At 59.0% G+C, this 14341-nt stretch overlaps 1 protein-coding gene across 2 annotated transcripts in view; it reads right to left on the bottom strand.

Annotated features, from left to right (window-relative positions):
- Window positions 1-14341, bottom strand: part of UNC5B (unc-5 netrin receptor B) — an 85919-nt gene that overhangs the window by 19136 nt on the left and 52442 nt on the right. For both annotated transcript variants that reach the window (XM_084903687.1, XM_084903686.1), the window contains exon 2: window positions 1268-1492. In XM_084903687.1, the coding sequence (XP_084759813.1) occupies window positions 1268-1492 (225 nt within the window). The remainder of the gene's footprint in view (window positions 1-1267; window positions 1493-14341) is intronic.

Here is a 14341-nt window from a genome sequence, read left to right on the forward strand (position 1 = left end):
TGCGAGCTTTCTCATAGAAAAACAGAAGTCGGGGAAGAGAGAGGAAAGGAGAGAGAGTGAGAGAGAACGTCAGGGGAGGAGACACACAGAGAGTGAGGCTGAACGAGAGGAGGACAAAAAAGAAAGGATTAAGGTGCGGGTGGGGACAGAGAGAGGGAGAGGGGAGGGTGGGGGGGCATAAGTAAAGAAGACGCAGGCAGAGACGGGACAGGAAGGGAGAGGTGGGGCACAGAAGGAAACAAGAGGGGGCCAGACAAGCAGGAGGAAGAAACGGACCGAGGAAGAAATGCACTCACGAAGGCCGAGGCAGGCACTGGGGCCAGGGAGCCCCGGGGCCTGGGTTTGGGGCTGCCCACCCCAGGTGGTCTGTGGGTGACCAGCACCTGCCGTGCACCCGGGCTAACAGAGAGGAGCGGCTCTGTGGGGGAGCCCTGGCCTGGGCTGCACCGAGGCGGGACTCTAGGCCAGGGGTCTTCAAACTACGGCCCGCGGGCCACATGCAGCCCCCAGGGGAGTCTGATCCGGCCCGCCAGGTTTTTTGGGCAGTGAGCGCAGCCAAGGTGTTACAGTAGGAATTAGTAGTTCATATAGTCCGGCCCTCCAGCTCTCTGAGGGACCGTGATCTGGCCCCCACTTTAAAAAGTTTGAAGACCCCTGCTCTAGGCCATCCTCCGTGTCCCAGGTCCTCTCCGTTTGTGGGGGTGACAGCTCCCATTCCCGGCAGGGACAGCGCTTCCTTCACAGAAACGCACTGTTTTCATTCCAAAGGGCTGATATTCAGCAAATAATCGTAGAGCTGCCGCTAGGGTGAAGCCCAAACCCGCAGGCGAGGGGTTGTGTCTGGAGCAGAAGACCCTTGTTGCTTCTGAGGCGGGGTGGGGGGGTGGGGGGGGGTAGGGGTGGGCAGGAGGCAGAGCCTGGCTGGGTGCTGGTGAGGAACCCTGGCCCCGGCTAGACTTGCTCCCTGAGCCGAGCAGGATGGGAAGAAACTGGGAAAGGGAGCAAGCGCTCAGCTCAGCAAGGGATTCGGTGGTGCCACTTCCCCCGACCACCCAACGTCAGCCTGGGCTGTGCGGCCGACCCTTGGGAAAACGCTGATCCCGAGTGAACCACAGAGGGGAAACTGAGGCCCCGAGGGCCGCCACGGCTGCTTGAGGTCTCACACCGGGTCTAGGGTGGCGAAGCCCAGGACCCAGGGTCCCTGACACCTCCGGGCTGGGGGTGCCCCTGGCGTCCGGGGCAGGCCCGGGCCAGGGGGGCGGCTCACCCGTGGCCTCGTCCCGGCCCTCCTGCATGACGTGGTCGTTCTGGCTGACCCACTCGCCATTGCACTTGAAGTAGATCTGCGTGGCGGGGAAGGCGCGGCAGCTCAGCTCCACCGGCTTGTTCTTCACGATGTAGGCGTCCTGCGGCTCTAGCAGGAAGTGGGGCAGCGGCTCTGCCGGCGCCGAGGGGAAGGACTCGGGGAGCACCTCGCTGCCCGAATCAGTGCCTGTGGAGGGAGGGAAGGCTCGGTGAGGCCGGAGGCTGAGGAGGCCAGGGGCACCCACTGACCGCCCAGGAGCCCACGGCGGACAGAGGGGCATCGGAGATGCTGGAGATGCCCGCTGTGACCCGGGCAAGGTCTGGGGCTCCCCTGCGCCCCAGCTTCCCTACCGTGCCCTGCTGTTAGGAGGCTCTGCGGTGGAGCCAGTCCCAGCTCTAGGATGCTGTGTGTGATCTTCCTTATTGATGGAGACATCGGGATGGGCTGGCCAGGGGAGGGGACCCATTGAGGCGAGGCACCCCTGTGGCCCTCTAGCCCTCCCCAGTGTCCCTGCACGAGCCCTTGCCAGCCCCCCTCCAGTTTCTCACGGTGATACCATAGTGGCTGGAGCTCAGACCAGGCCAGCCCTGCCCCGAAGACGCAGCCAGCTGGGCGATGGGAGTGGGGAGAAGAGCCGAGACCCGCAGGGCGATGGGTGGGTGAGGTGGGGCGGCTGCACCAGTCCTGGGCTCCCCGGGGGCAGCCCGGCAGGCCTCCTCCTCCAGGAAGCCCAAGGCAGGGGGCAGCACGGAGGGGAAGACGACCTTCCCAGCAGCTCCACGCTGAGTTCCCTCCTCTGGGCTGGGGCTCTGGTCCTAGCCTTCCCCACCTCGGCCATGTCCATCCCTCTGCCCTAAGGGAAGGAGGCGTCAGAAGCCGGGCATACACTGAGGCTGCTGTCCATCTTCCCCTGAAGGGGCCAGCGGAAACCTGGCTGCCCGCCTGCCTGGGAAGAGCAGCCCCTCAGGAGGTGAGACAAACAGGAAGGGGGAGCAGCCCGCCACCCAGCGCCGGGATGGGGAAAATCAGGCCGCGCAGGCTATTGGTGCGCCATCCACTTAGGAAAATTGACTTTCCAGTGCCAAGTGCCAGGCGATCAGGTGGCGGGGACACGCGGCAGGCGGCTTGTCCTCCTCTGCTAACTGCGCCAGAGGAAGCAACACATTAAGTCGCAGGGTGCCCAGGCCAGCCCCGCCCTCACCAGCCAGCTATGGTCCCCGCCCTCACCAGCGCCCAGCACCCAGCACCCAGTGCCCAGCTCAGACAGGGCACTTGTCCTCCTGAAGGAACCACACACACCTGACTGCCCAGGCCACGCTGACCCTGTGCACCAGCAGCTCCTGCTAGGACCAGCGCTTCAGGAGCTCCAGGCTGTGTGTGTGTGTGTGTGTGTGTGTGTGTGTGTGTGACACAGAGAGAGAAATGGGGGGAGGGAAGCGAGAGCGAGAGAGACACACACACTGACCCCAGGGGGAGAGAAGGAAAAGCCAGCAAGAAAGGGTGTGCCTTCAGCTCCACCCAGAATGCTGTGGGTGACCCAGGCAGAGCCCCTGAACTCCAACCCAGTAAGTTCACCTCAAAGAGCGCAGGTCAGAGGAGATAGCCATGTATGTGTGCCTGGGAGGGGCCGAGCGCAGAGCAGGCACAAGCCACTGCATTAAAAACACAACTAACGCTCACCCCACATTACGAGCTATGTTTTCCATACGTTATGGAACATGCACCTCATTCTTGCAACAACCTTGTAAGGCATGTTATATCAGTCCCCAGTTTATAAATGGGGAAACTGAGGTCGGAGAGGTTGAGCAACTTGCCCAGGGGCACACAGCAAGCAGGAGGCCCAGCCAAGGTTTGAACCCCAGAAACAGACTTCAGTGTTAGGACGCTGCCCAGGACTCCACACTGCCCACCACTGGGGCAGCTGCACACACCGGTGTCCCCCGAGGATCCCAACAGACCCTGACATTGGCTGGGGCTCTACACCCAAGGTCCAGCCAGGCTGAAAGCGTCCTTCCTGTTTCAAAGCTGTGGAAACGGAAGCTCATCCAAATGAAGCAGGTGACTGACCACGGCCAGCGGGTGAGTGGGCAGCGAAACTGGGAGTCGCGGGGAGTACCCTGAGGCCAGGCCAGGGCCCCCTGATGCTCCCTTCCCTCAGCCAGGCAGGGAACTCCTTCTCTGTAGGCACAGGGGCAGCCTCTAGGGCCTGGCAGCTTGGGCTGCTGGTGGTGAGAGGACTCAGTGCCCGGGGAGCTGGGCACTGGTCTCCCAGTGGCCTGAGAGCTGGTCACTGTGGCCTTTCTGCCAGGCAGGCAGCTCTGGGGAGAGCAGGTTGGAGACCAGAGGGCAGGTGGGCAGCAGAGAGCCTGCCAGGCTCCACGCCCACCTCCCACCATCCTGTTCAGCCTCAGGCCCAAGGTGGGTGTAAGGCAGGGATCTGCCTGAGGTCACCTGTCAGTGGGAGGGTCCCCAGGGTCTGCACTGGGCCTGACTGACCTCAGGTGCCTCATCTGTGACTGGACCTTCCTCTGGGGGGTGGTGACCCCAAGAGAAGGTGTGTGGGCGCCCCTGGGGCTGCTGTGTGCTCACCCCACCTTCTAACCACGTGGGCCACAGGTGACCGCTTCCCTGGCTGTCTGTGGCACTGCGGGCTGCGTTTATGACAGTTTTATAACCCTAACGCAACTTATTTATAAAGCTGGCACAGGCGCGGCAAGGCAAAGAAAACATTTAAACATTAGATGTCCATTAGTGCGGCAGGCCCCGCCCGCCCGGCCCCACCCCTCCTCTCAGCCCTGGCACAGAGCTTCACCCCTAGCCTTGGCAGGAGGATGGCTGGGGGTCCTCCTTAGCGCCTCTCTGCCGCGGCAGTGCCGGTGGCTCTCGGTGTAGCTGCTGCCCCCTTGCCAACAACCCCACCCCCTCCCCAGGCTCCGGGAGGCAAATGCTGCCGAGAGACAAGGAAGAGGATCCCGGGACCGACCTCCGATTCCTCCCCAGAGGGACCCTGGCAGACTACAGGCCGGCTGGCATGCAAGATGTGCTCAGCGGATGCAAATTACATACAGGGGGCTGGGGCTGCCGCTGGGGCCGGGTGGCAGCTGAGCTGGGCCCCTGCCCTCACCGCTGGACACTTCCCCTCCTCCTTGGCCCTGGCTCGGGAAGAAAGGTGGAGCGTGGGGTTCCTGGGTGCTCTCTCTGCCAGATGCCGTCAGGAAGCGTTCCGAATAAACTCTCAGAGCCCACACCAACTCCAGGCAAAGTGTCCCAGACCTTTCCGGTCTTGAGTGTCTTGGCAATTTTTCCCTGGAATTTTTCTGGGTCATGTTTACCGTAAGGACAAAAGAAATTCCTAGGGGTTCTGCTTGTTACATAGTTAGATCTAAACAGTGTCAGTGTGTGTGCATGCATGCATGCATATCCTAACACTGTAGTAGCCATTTGAAAAAACAAATACATGATTTGAAAGTAAAAGATCACTTGTAGTCCCCTAAACAAGCCATAGTGACTGACTTACTAATGAGGCACCACAGAAGGTCTCAAATCTTGGGGTCAGAGTGGACACTGACTGTCTCAGGGTACCCCGAATGCCCGCACCCCAGCTTTTCAAAGCTATGATGCCATAGCTCTGAAGGAAGTGTGGTGTAATGCTGAAGCTATACGCTGTCTTGGACGAGCAGCTGTCGCAGGGGCTGGCAGCCGTCCAGTGCTACTGTGTTTCCTTGAAGATTAAAAATACCTCACAGCACCCCTGTGCACTGGCTGCGGCACCCCGGGGTGCCTGGGCACACGGCTGGAACCTCAGTGCCACCGTTATCCTCCTACCGCGGGTGAGAAAACTGAGACGGGGGTCTGTAACCAGCACGGGAGGCTGAGGCAGTGAGAGCCGAATGGAGCACAAACTCAGGCAGTCTGACGCTCGAATCGAACACCGAGTCTGGGGACCAGCATTCATGCCCACGCTGTGCCAGGGGCCTCGAATTTTTCAGCTAATTTACTCCTTGCAACCATCAAGGTGGGGCTTCTCTCCCCATGCCACGGAGCATCGAGGGATTTGCCTGAGGTCACCTGTCAGCGGGAGGAAGCCCGGCTCACGGTCACCCATCTCCCTGGCCTCATCCAGCGCTCTCCACTCCACACCTGAGAAGACTCCTCTGGGCGGAGACCTTGGAGCAGACGCCCGTGCACCGCCCCCCCCCCCCCCCCCCCCCACACACACACACAGACGGCACTGCGGACAGTGAACAAACGGGAAAAGAACCGCCACTGCAGCTGAAACTGGTTTGGCTCAGTGGATAGAGCGTCAGCCTGCGGACTGAAGGGTCCCAGGTTCGGTTCTGGTCAAGGGCATGCACCTTGGTTGCGGGCACATCCCCAGCAGGGGGCGTGTAGGAGACAACTGATCGATGACTCTCTCATGGATGTCTCTAACTCTCTATCTCTCTCCCTTCCTCTCTGTAAAAAAATCAATAAAATATATTAATAATAATTAAAAAAAAAAAAAAAGAACTGCCGCTGCAGTCAGGGCCCTGGTCTGCACCCCGGCTTTGCTGCGTGGCCTTATTCTCAGGCCTCAGAGACCCCGTCTGTACAATAGGGAAGTTGGCTGAGCCAATCTCTCAAGCCCCCACTCTACTTCTAACACGCTGAGATTTGAAGATTACTTATGGGGAATCTGTTCACGTATGACAATGTCCCGTGTGTGTGTGTGTGTGGTTTCCTCAGGAAGTCCATTTGCTTAAAACGAGACCCCCTTTCTTGCCATGTTTACTCGTGGCTCCCACACCCAGCATCCCCTGTGGTCCTAAGACACAGTGTGGGGGGAGCCTGGGGAGGGAGGGGGAGGGACCATGTGCTGTTGGGCTCCCTCTGTGCCCCAGCCCCCCCACCCCCACCCCCCACCCCAGGCCTCAGACCAAAATGACCACCAGCGCCTCCGGGTGGGACTCCTGTGGGCACCAGGCAAACCCTCGCTTCTAATTCACCTGCACCTGCCTGTAGGGGGTCTCCTGTCAGCGCATCCCTCGGTGGCACAGATTCACAGCGACAGAGGTTATTCAAGGACCAACTAGTGCAACATCCCCAATCCACGCCTTCTCCAACCTTGACTCCTGCCTCCGGGATGGGAGCTCACCGCTGCCTCTAGACAGGCCTAACAGGAAAGCCCTCCTCACTTCCAGCTGGAATTCACTGTCTGAGGTTGCAGCCACCGCGACGATTTTCACCTCCGAGGTGACACCGAACAGTGTGCTTCCGCCTCCCCTGACAGCTGCCCAGCCTCTGGAGGCTGAGGCCTGCCCTCTCTGGCCTTCTCGTCTTCCTTTTGAATATTCACGAGACAACACTTTTGCATTCTCACACCACCCACCTGGCTTCCTCATGGACAAGTTCAGTTTGCTCACAACCCACTTTACATTGGGGAGGGGAGGAAGGGGAAGGGGAGAGGGTGGGGCCTGGCGGGCACCTCCCTGCTCCAGGTTCTGGCAGCTGCTCCTGGAAGGCAGGGAGCACACCACCCCCTTCTCAGTGCTCCCCATGGGGTCCCTGGGAGGGTAGTGGAGCGTGCAGGACAGAGCCAGGAGCCTGAGCCCAGTCTCCACCCGACCGCAGGACGCGTGCCAGGCCGCACGCTCCTTCCCAGGGGCTGGGCCTTGGCAATGCCCGATGTGGAGACACAGGCTGCCACCTGGCAGGTGGGCGGTGGGCGGCCCGGATGGGGAGGAAGCTGAGGCCACAGGCTTGTTGATGAGGCACCAGATTCTCAGCCACTAGAAAAAAGCAGGAGCCAAGGGCCTTGGAGGTGGAGAACTGGCTTCAAGACAAAGGTAAAGAGGATGCATTTCCCAGAGGCTCTCGAAAGAAGGGAGCTGCTGAAACTGGTGTCTGGACGTTCCTGACGGGGAGACTGTCCCAGCGGCTGGGGGCAGCCAGAGAGCCAGCAGACTGCTCAGAGCCTCTCTCTGCCCGGGACCTTTGAGGCCGCTTCCGTCTCAGGACCTTAGTTCCCCCATCCAGGTGCTGCCCTGTCACCTCTGAGGTGTTGTTATGAAACAAACAAACAAACAAACAAACAAAAAACAGATGTAAATGTGCTCCGCTAACTGGTGGTGCCCGTGCAGCAGGGGGAGGGGCCAGGCCGGGCACCTCTGGGCAGGGAACCCCTGAAAGCCCAGATTGGCAGGTTCCTGGGCCTACAGACATCTGAGACCCAGCAGGCTAGAAGCATAGAAAGTAGGTGCCCGACGTGGGGCCCTCCACTCCACCAGCTCAGAGATGGGAAGTGACTGATGCAACTTACACAGCAAATCCACAGCCCCGCTGGACCAGTGCCCAGTGTCTGGTTCGGGGCAGGGAGTGGAGGCGGCACGGCCACAGCAGGGCCGCGGAGAAAGGCGTGGGCTCTGTCCTCCCAGGCCTGGGACGAAAACCCAAAACTCACCCCCATCCATCTCAGTCTGTGCCCCTCTGGCTGGCCCTGCTGCCCGGGCAGAGGCCTCAGCACGAGGCCTGGACGGACACCCCTCCCACTGGCTTCTGTCCCAGGTGGGTGGCAAGACCAGGCCTGGTCCCCAGGCCCAGCATCTGGGGGCAGGCATCTGCAGCCCAGCAGGCCTTGTGTCTCAGGGCGAGCTGGCATGAGGTGTTGCCCACACCGAGGGACAGGCCTGGGCGGGGAGAAGGGAGGCAGGCGGGCAGTGAGGGAGAGAGGGACGCCCCACGCTGGGCACATTCATCATCAGCAATCACCGTCTTTCTCTAGCCCCTGGACACTGGCTAATTCTCGCCAGCCTTGACCTCCCACCGCATGGAAAATCTCTCCCATTCACTCGGAGGCTGATGTGCCCAGTGGGGAGTGAGGGGAGGGTGGGGAGAGGAGCCCATTTATTATTATGTTTTAAAAACACACAAACCCCACATGGAAGGACCCCTCCCTGGACACAAAGCCCTTCTTCCATCTGGCCCTGGCTCCTGGCGGCTCTGGGGTTCGGGCTGGGGGCCCCCCTCAGAGCTGGTGACAATGGCCGTTACTGATGACAAATGGGGGCTGGCGGACGCAGGGGAGGCTGAGTGATCCCTCACAAAGGAGGCCCCGTGCGCGGCCCTTTTCCCATACCCTCTGCAGACCTGCCCGCGCCCGTGATATCACTTCCTCTACAGGAAGTGGCCTAGGACGGCCAGCTAAGGCAGGAGCTTGCATCCTAAAGGGGGTGTCTGACAGATCCTGAGAAATCTCTCTCTGGAAAGACTTAGCAAGCTGGAGACCAGGCCCCAGGGCAGGCCACATTGTAAAGCCCAGGCCCCATTCTAAAGGGGAGTGAAGGAAGTAGGGAGGGGCACTCTGGTCACTGCATCACTGGTGTACCGTATTCTCAGGCTCTCGGAGGTACCGGGAGAGGCTGTTCTACATCCATGAGCCTGGACCCTCCCTCCAGCCCTTTCCTCTGGTCACTGGGCTCCCTCATCCTGGACCTGGGTCTCTCTAGGACTAATTTCTTGTTCCCTTTCCAAGCCCAAGGTCCCAGGGTGTCGCTGTGCCTGGAGGCCTGGGCTGTAGGAGAGCATTCATTCTGCTTCCCCTTCCTCTCCCCAAAAGGAACGCAAAGCCCTCTCCTGGGTCCTACTCCAGATAACGTTTGTCCAGCACACAAGTGAGAACATCATCAGCAATACAGCGATTCTTCGAAGTAGGCGTTCCATTTCACAGATGAGGAAACCGAGGCTCAAAGAAGTGAGAAGTCCTGGACTTGTGTGAGATGCCCCAGGCAAACAGATCCGTCCTAACCTGGGAGGGGCCCACTGCCAGCTTGGTGCAGCCCCCAAGAAATCACACTCAGACACACACTCACACCACCCAACATTACAGTCCACAACAGCCTCCCCTGGACACCCAGAGAGCCCCAGCCAGTGGGGACAGAGACTCTGCCTGTGTCCACGTTTGAAGACAATGGCAGTGACTCAGGCCTGTGTGGGACCTGAGTTATATTATTTGGTCAACTTTCCGACATGCCTCAAACTGCACCACCATCCATCACCGCCTTCCGCAGTCTCCAAGCCCCTGTCCTTCTACCCAGAGCGTTTCTCACTGTGCTACCTACGTCCCCTCTGCCCCTCATATCCTCTCTCCTCAAGGTGGCCCAGGCGATCCTGCAAAATATAAACAAACTCCTCCCCTGCTCACACCCTCCGTTTGCATCCGAATGAAGCCCTAACCCCACAGAACCTTCAGACTTCAGGTGCTCCTGCAGAGGCTGTTAGCAGAGGGCTTTTAAACCATAAGCAAAATGTACAGGGCACCTCGCTCTTAGCAGACACACACACACACACACACACACACACACACACACACACCAGGGTCCCTGCTGTTGTTCACTCTTTCTGGGATGCGACATGTCCCCATATTCTTGTGGCTGACTTGTTGTCATTGATATTTCAGCTCAAGTGCCACCTACCATATCCCCAGTGAGGCCCTCCCTGGTCACCAAATGCAAATCCATCCTCCTCTCTCTACCTTCCCCGGTGCTATCTCCGCACTGTCATGGTTGCTCTGTGTGTTTGTTTTGGTTTTGACTGTGCTCATCGCTTTGAAATCACCTTCTTCCTGTATTTGATTGTTTGCTGCTTGTGTCTGGACAGGTTTGCTCTGTAGAAGGCAAACTCCTGGAGGGCCTGGAAGTAACTGGTTGGCTGCTTGCTTCACTGGGCCTACTGGGGACACAGGACTTCCTCCGGCTGCCCCACCCAGCCTCCCTGGAAACACCTGGGGTGGCAGGTGAGCGCAGAAGGGAGCAGCCAGGGGGCAGAGGGCACAGGCTGCTGACCTGGGCCGTGGGAGCCAGTCCCTTTGGAAACCCCATCCTGTAGGATGCCACCAACTGATGGAACCTCTGCCATCTAATCACTGTCCTCCAGGATGGAGAACAGAGAGTTTGTGGCTTGGCCTCGGAACACACAGCATCTGAGCAGCAGAGCCAGTTAGAGAAACTGGGCTCTGGACTTCCAGGGAAGGTGGGGGAACTTTATTTTAAAAACCACCTTTCTTGCCGAAACCAGTTTGGCTCAGTGGATAGAGAGCGTCAGCCTGCGGTCTGAAGGGTCCCGGGTTCGATTCCGGTCAAGGGCATGTACGTTGGTTGCGGGCACATCCTCAGTAGGGGGTGTACAAGAGGCAGCTGATCGATGTTTCTCTCTCATCGATGTTTCTAACTCTCTATCCCTCTCTCTCTTCCTCTCTTTAAAAACTCAATAAAATATATTTAAAAAACACACAAAAACCCACCTTTTTTTCTAATAAAAACACTTTTTTTTTTTTACACTAACAATTTAAGGGAAAAGGATGAAAACAAAAGTCACCTATTTCATCCCCAGTTTACCAGAATCAGCACTGGGCACTGGTCCTCTCTGCCTTTGTTAGATGCACATATCTTGTTACTGAAAGGGGCCTCACGCTATACATATATATATATGTTTTCCTTCCAAGGCTGTTAGCAGAGGACTTTTAAACCATCAGCAACATGCACAGGGCATCTCTCTCTTGGCAGTCACACACGTCAGACGGGCACCGGCCAGCTGGGCACACTCCCCTGGCACAGCATCTCAGGGCTGGAAGAGCTGCAGGATGCAGAGCATGTGCGGGGAGCCGCCGGCCAGTGACATCAGGCGTCCCGTTCAAAGTAAAGACGCGCATGGGCGTCGCCTCTGGCTCGGGGTTGCCTGGCAGGCAGTGGTTGCGTCCCTGCTGCCCTTCCTTCGGGGCGAAGTGTCCCCGTGCCGCCTTGGAAAGTCCAGGGTCATGCCTGTTCTTAGAGGCCCCCAAGTCACCATTTCCTCTGCCTTCCCAGCTTCACGCTCCGGGGCCAAACAGCCCCTCCTTGCAAAGCCAAGACAACTGCCAACACATTGCAAAGTGGAAAAATGATGATGCTTGCCCGCTGCAGTCAGCACTGTCACCACGCCTGGCCAGACCCTGCCCCGGTGGTGGCTGCGGGCCACGTGGCAGGCAGCTCACACCCCGGGAAATGGAGCCCTTGGACCTGACTCCCACCCTTTACCTCCAGAGGGGGACCCCAAGGCCAGCAAGGGACACAACCTGTCCATGGTCAAACAGCCAGGCGGTGGCTGCAGCACCCCTGGTCTCCTGGCATCATGGTGGCAAAAAGAAAATCACAGTAGGGAGAGAGAAAAAGGGGTATCCAGACAGGCCCTTGCCAATCTGTGAAATGGGGAGGCCTGGCACCAATAGAAAGAGATGAACGGAGAAGGAAGAGTTGGGAGTTACGGAGAAAGAGAAACCGGAGAGCCCTGAGAGGTGAGAGAAGCTGCGTGTGGGCTGCTCCTTGGATGTTCTGGGCCTGGAATCCACTGGGGTTCCTGTGTAGGCCTTGGGGGCCAGGGCAGAAGGTGGCCATCCCTCTCTGGCCTTGGTTCTCACTCCTGCTGTGTCTCTTCCACAGGCCAGGAAGGCAGACGCGGAGGCTCACCCTGGAGATACCCTGGGACCAGAGGTGGGGAGTAACTGGCCTCAGGTCACACAGCAGGGACAGGCAAAGCTGGAGTGGAATAGGGGCCTCCTGGCACTCAGCCCAGTGCTCTTCCTTTGCCTCTCTCTGGCCCCAACTGCGGTGAGGACCGGGCCCTGCGCCTGGGTGAGAAGTTGAGTTGGTGGTGGAGATGGGGGAAGGGAGGAAGATGGATGGCCAAGGGGGAAGGCATAGATGGCTGCTCAGGTGCACCTTGAGGGAGGGGGGGGGGGGTGGGCAGGACTCACCCCATCCTTTAACCAAGCATTTCCCGAGCTTCCCTTGACCAAGCCTATAAGAGGGCTGGGAGAGTAATGGCCAAGCTTCAGTCCTACCAATGGGAAGCTCACAGCAAAGGTTCAAAGTTAAGGATCCAGACACTCCACTCTGACCAGCCTCCAGCCTGCAGTCATGCTGACGCCTCTGCCTGTGGACCGTCAGTGCAGACATGAATCCGAAGCTTTGTCTGTGGCTCCTTCATTCTCAGGCAAGGAGACAGCCCCCTTCCTCCAGGAAGCAGGCTCTGGCCACCTCCACTTGGCTCCTGCGGGGACATCTCTTTCTCTAGGCCCCCGTCACCCCTCGTATTTCTTGGGCTGAAACACACTGGGGCTGTGCCTGGCAAGTGAAGTGAACTTGGGCACGCCCCTTCCCTCTGGGCCTCAGCCTTCCCCTCTGGGGAATGGGGCCACTTTGGCCTGCTTCTCCCCCCAGTCGTTGGGAACACGAAGGTCAGAAGTACGAAGCCTCTCTTTGTGCACTGGCTGATTCTGATGATTGCTTTTCACGGTAAGAAGCAGTGGGTGTGCCTTCCTGGGGTTGCCAGGGGCACCCCCCTGACACCAGCTCCAGGGTCTTCCTCTGGGTTTGCCTGTCACTCCCCACTCCGGCCCCGGCCCAGCCCCGGAGCTGCTACTCTGGCCCACTCCACGGTGAGGCGAAGCTGCAAAAGGCTGATGCAAGCTGGAAGGAGGGAATGAAACAGACCCAAGCGGAGCGGCTGGAGCTCCACCCCCGGCCCCGGGGGACCCTGGCACTGCCCCTGCCCGCTTGTTTGCACCTGCTGATGTAATCGATGGGCCTCCTGGGCTCAGGACTCCGCCCGTTCACCTCGGCCTCTGTGCCATGGCCAAAGGAAGAGTCTGAGGGCAGGAGGGCAGGCGCATGGCCGCCGGCAGCATGAGAGAGGGCTGTTCTCCAGGGTGAGAGGCCCCAGCAGAGGGAGGAAAGACCCTGAAAAGTGGCACGAAGATGAGCAAGCGCCCTGGAATCCACAGGATATGGGTCAACCCGGTGCCACCACCGTGTCCCCCAAGCCTGGTGCACGGCAGGCACTCAGCTTGTCACTCTCTCCATGGATTTCTTGAGGCAAATAAGGAAGTCTGCGAGGGGAAAAGTGAAAGGATGGGAGTGTGGCTCCACGGAAGAAAAATACCAGGAAAGTCCTGGGCCAGCCACCAGCTCACTGGGCGACTTCAGGCCAGCTGCCTCCCCTCCTGGCTTGTCTATCTGTAGGATGGGCACAGGGACCTCACAGAGCCAGCCGGGACCATAGGTGTGCGGAGTAACAGGATACTGAAGCATGTGGATGGTTCCAGGGAGCTAGGGACTGGGGGGTGAGGGCTGGGAGGGTGGGAATTCTCACCTGGAGCCCTGTAGGAGAGGTAGGCCTGCCAGCTGGCTCTGTCTGGCCTGGCCTGGCCCAGGACCCTCCCCTTGGGGAGAAGGCACGGAGAGAAGAGGAGCACACGGCTCCCAGAGGCCTCTAAGGAGCCGTCAGAATCACTCAGGTGGTGCAGACAAGAGCCCAGACACACTCCTGGAGACTGTCAGGCCCAGGACCCCTGCGCCTAAGGACTGGGATCACCTGTCTCCAGACTATCATTCTCAAAGCTGGTTTCCCAGGAGACAATTCTGCTCTTTCTCGAGAAAGGGGAGAAGAGCACCTTACCTAGTTCATGAGTCTCTGTGGTGGATTTTTTTAAAAAAATATGTTTTTATTGATTTCAGAGAGAAGGGGAGGAGAGAAAGATAGAAACATGAATGATGGAGAGAATCATTGACTGGCTGCCTCCTGCACACCCCCTACTGGGGATTAACCCCACACATGGAATCAAACCGTGACCTCCTGGTTCATGGGTCAACACTCAACCAGTGAGCCATGCCGGCGGAGCTCTTTGGTGGATATTGAAAGTTCCTGAAAGACAGGACCCAGACCTTTCAGCCCGAGGTCTGGGGAAGGGCGAGGGGAGTGGGACCGCCTGTTCTCTCTGAGCCCCTGGTTCTACTGGGTTGCTCCGGATGGGGAGCTGCGCTCAGGTAGGGGCACACAGGCTTCCTGGGCCACCAAGATCCACCTTCCCCTTTGGTGCAGCTTTGTGTCCTAGCAGGTCTGTGGGCAACCAGTCACCGCTGTGGGCCAACCCACACCCAGAGCACCAGGCCTCCCTCCTTTAACCGAATCGCTCAACAGCCTTGGAAGCAGGTACTCCCATGGTAACCCCCAGTTTGCAGGTGA

This window comes from Pipistrellus hanaki, assembly GCF_964339955.1.
Source record: "Pipistrellus hanaki genome assembly, chromosome: 14".
Lineage (NCBI taxonomy): Eukaryota > Metazoa > Chordata > Mammalia > Chiroptera > Vespertilionidae > Pipistrellus > Pipistrellus hanaki.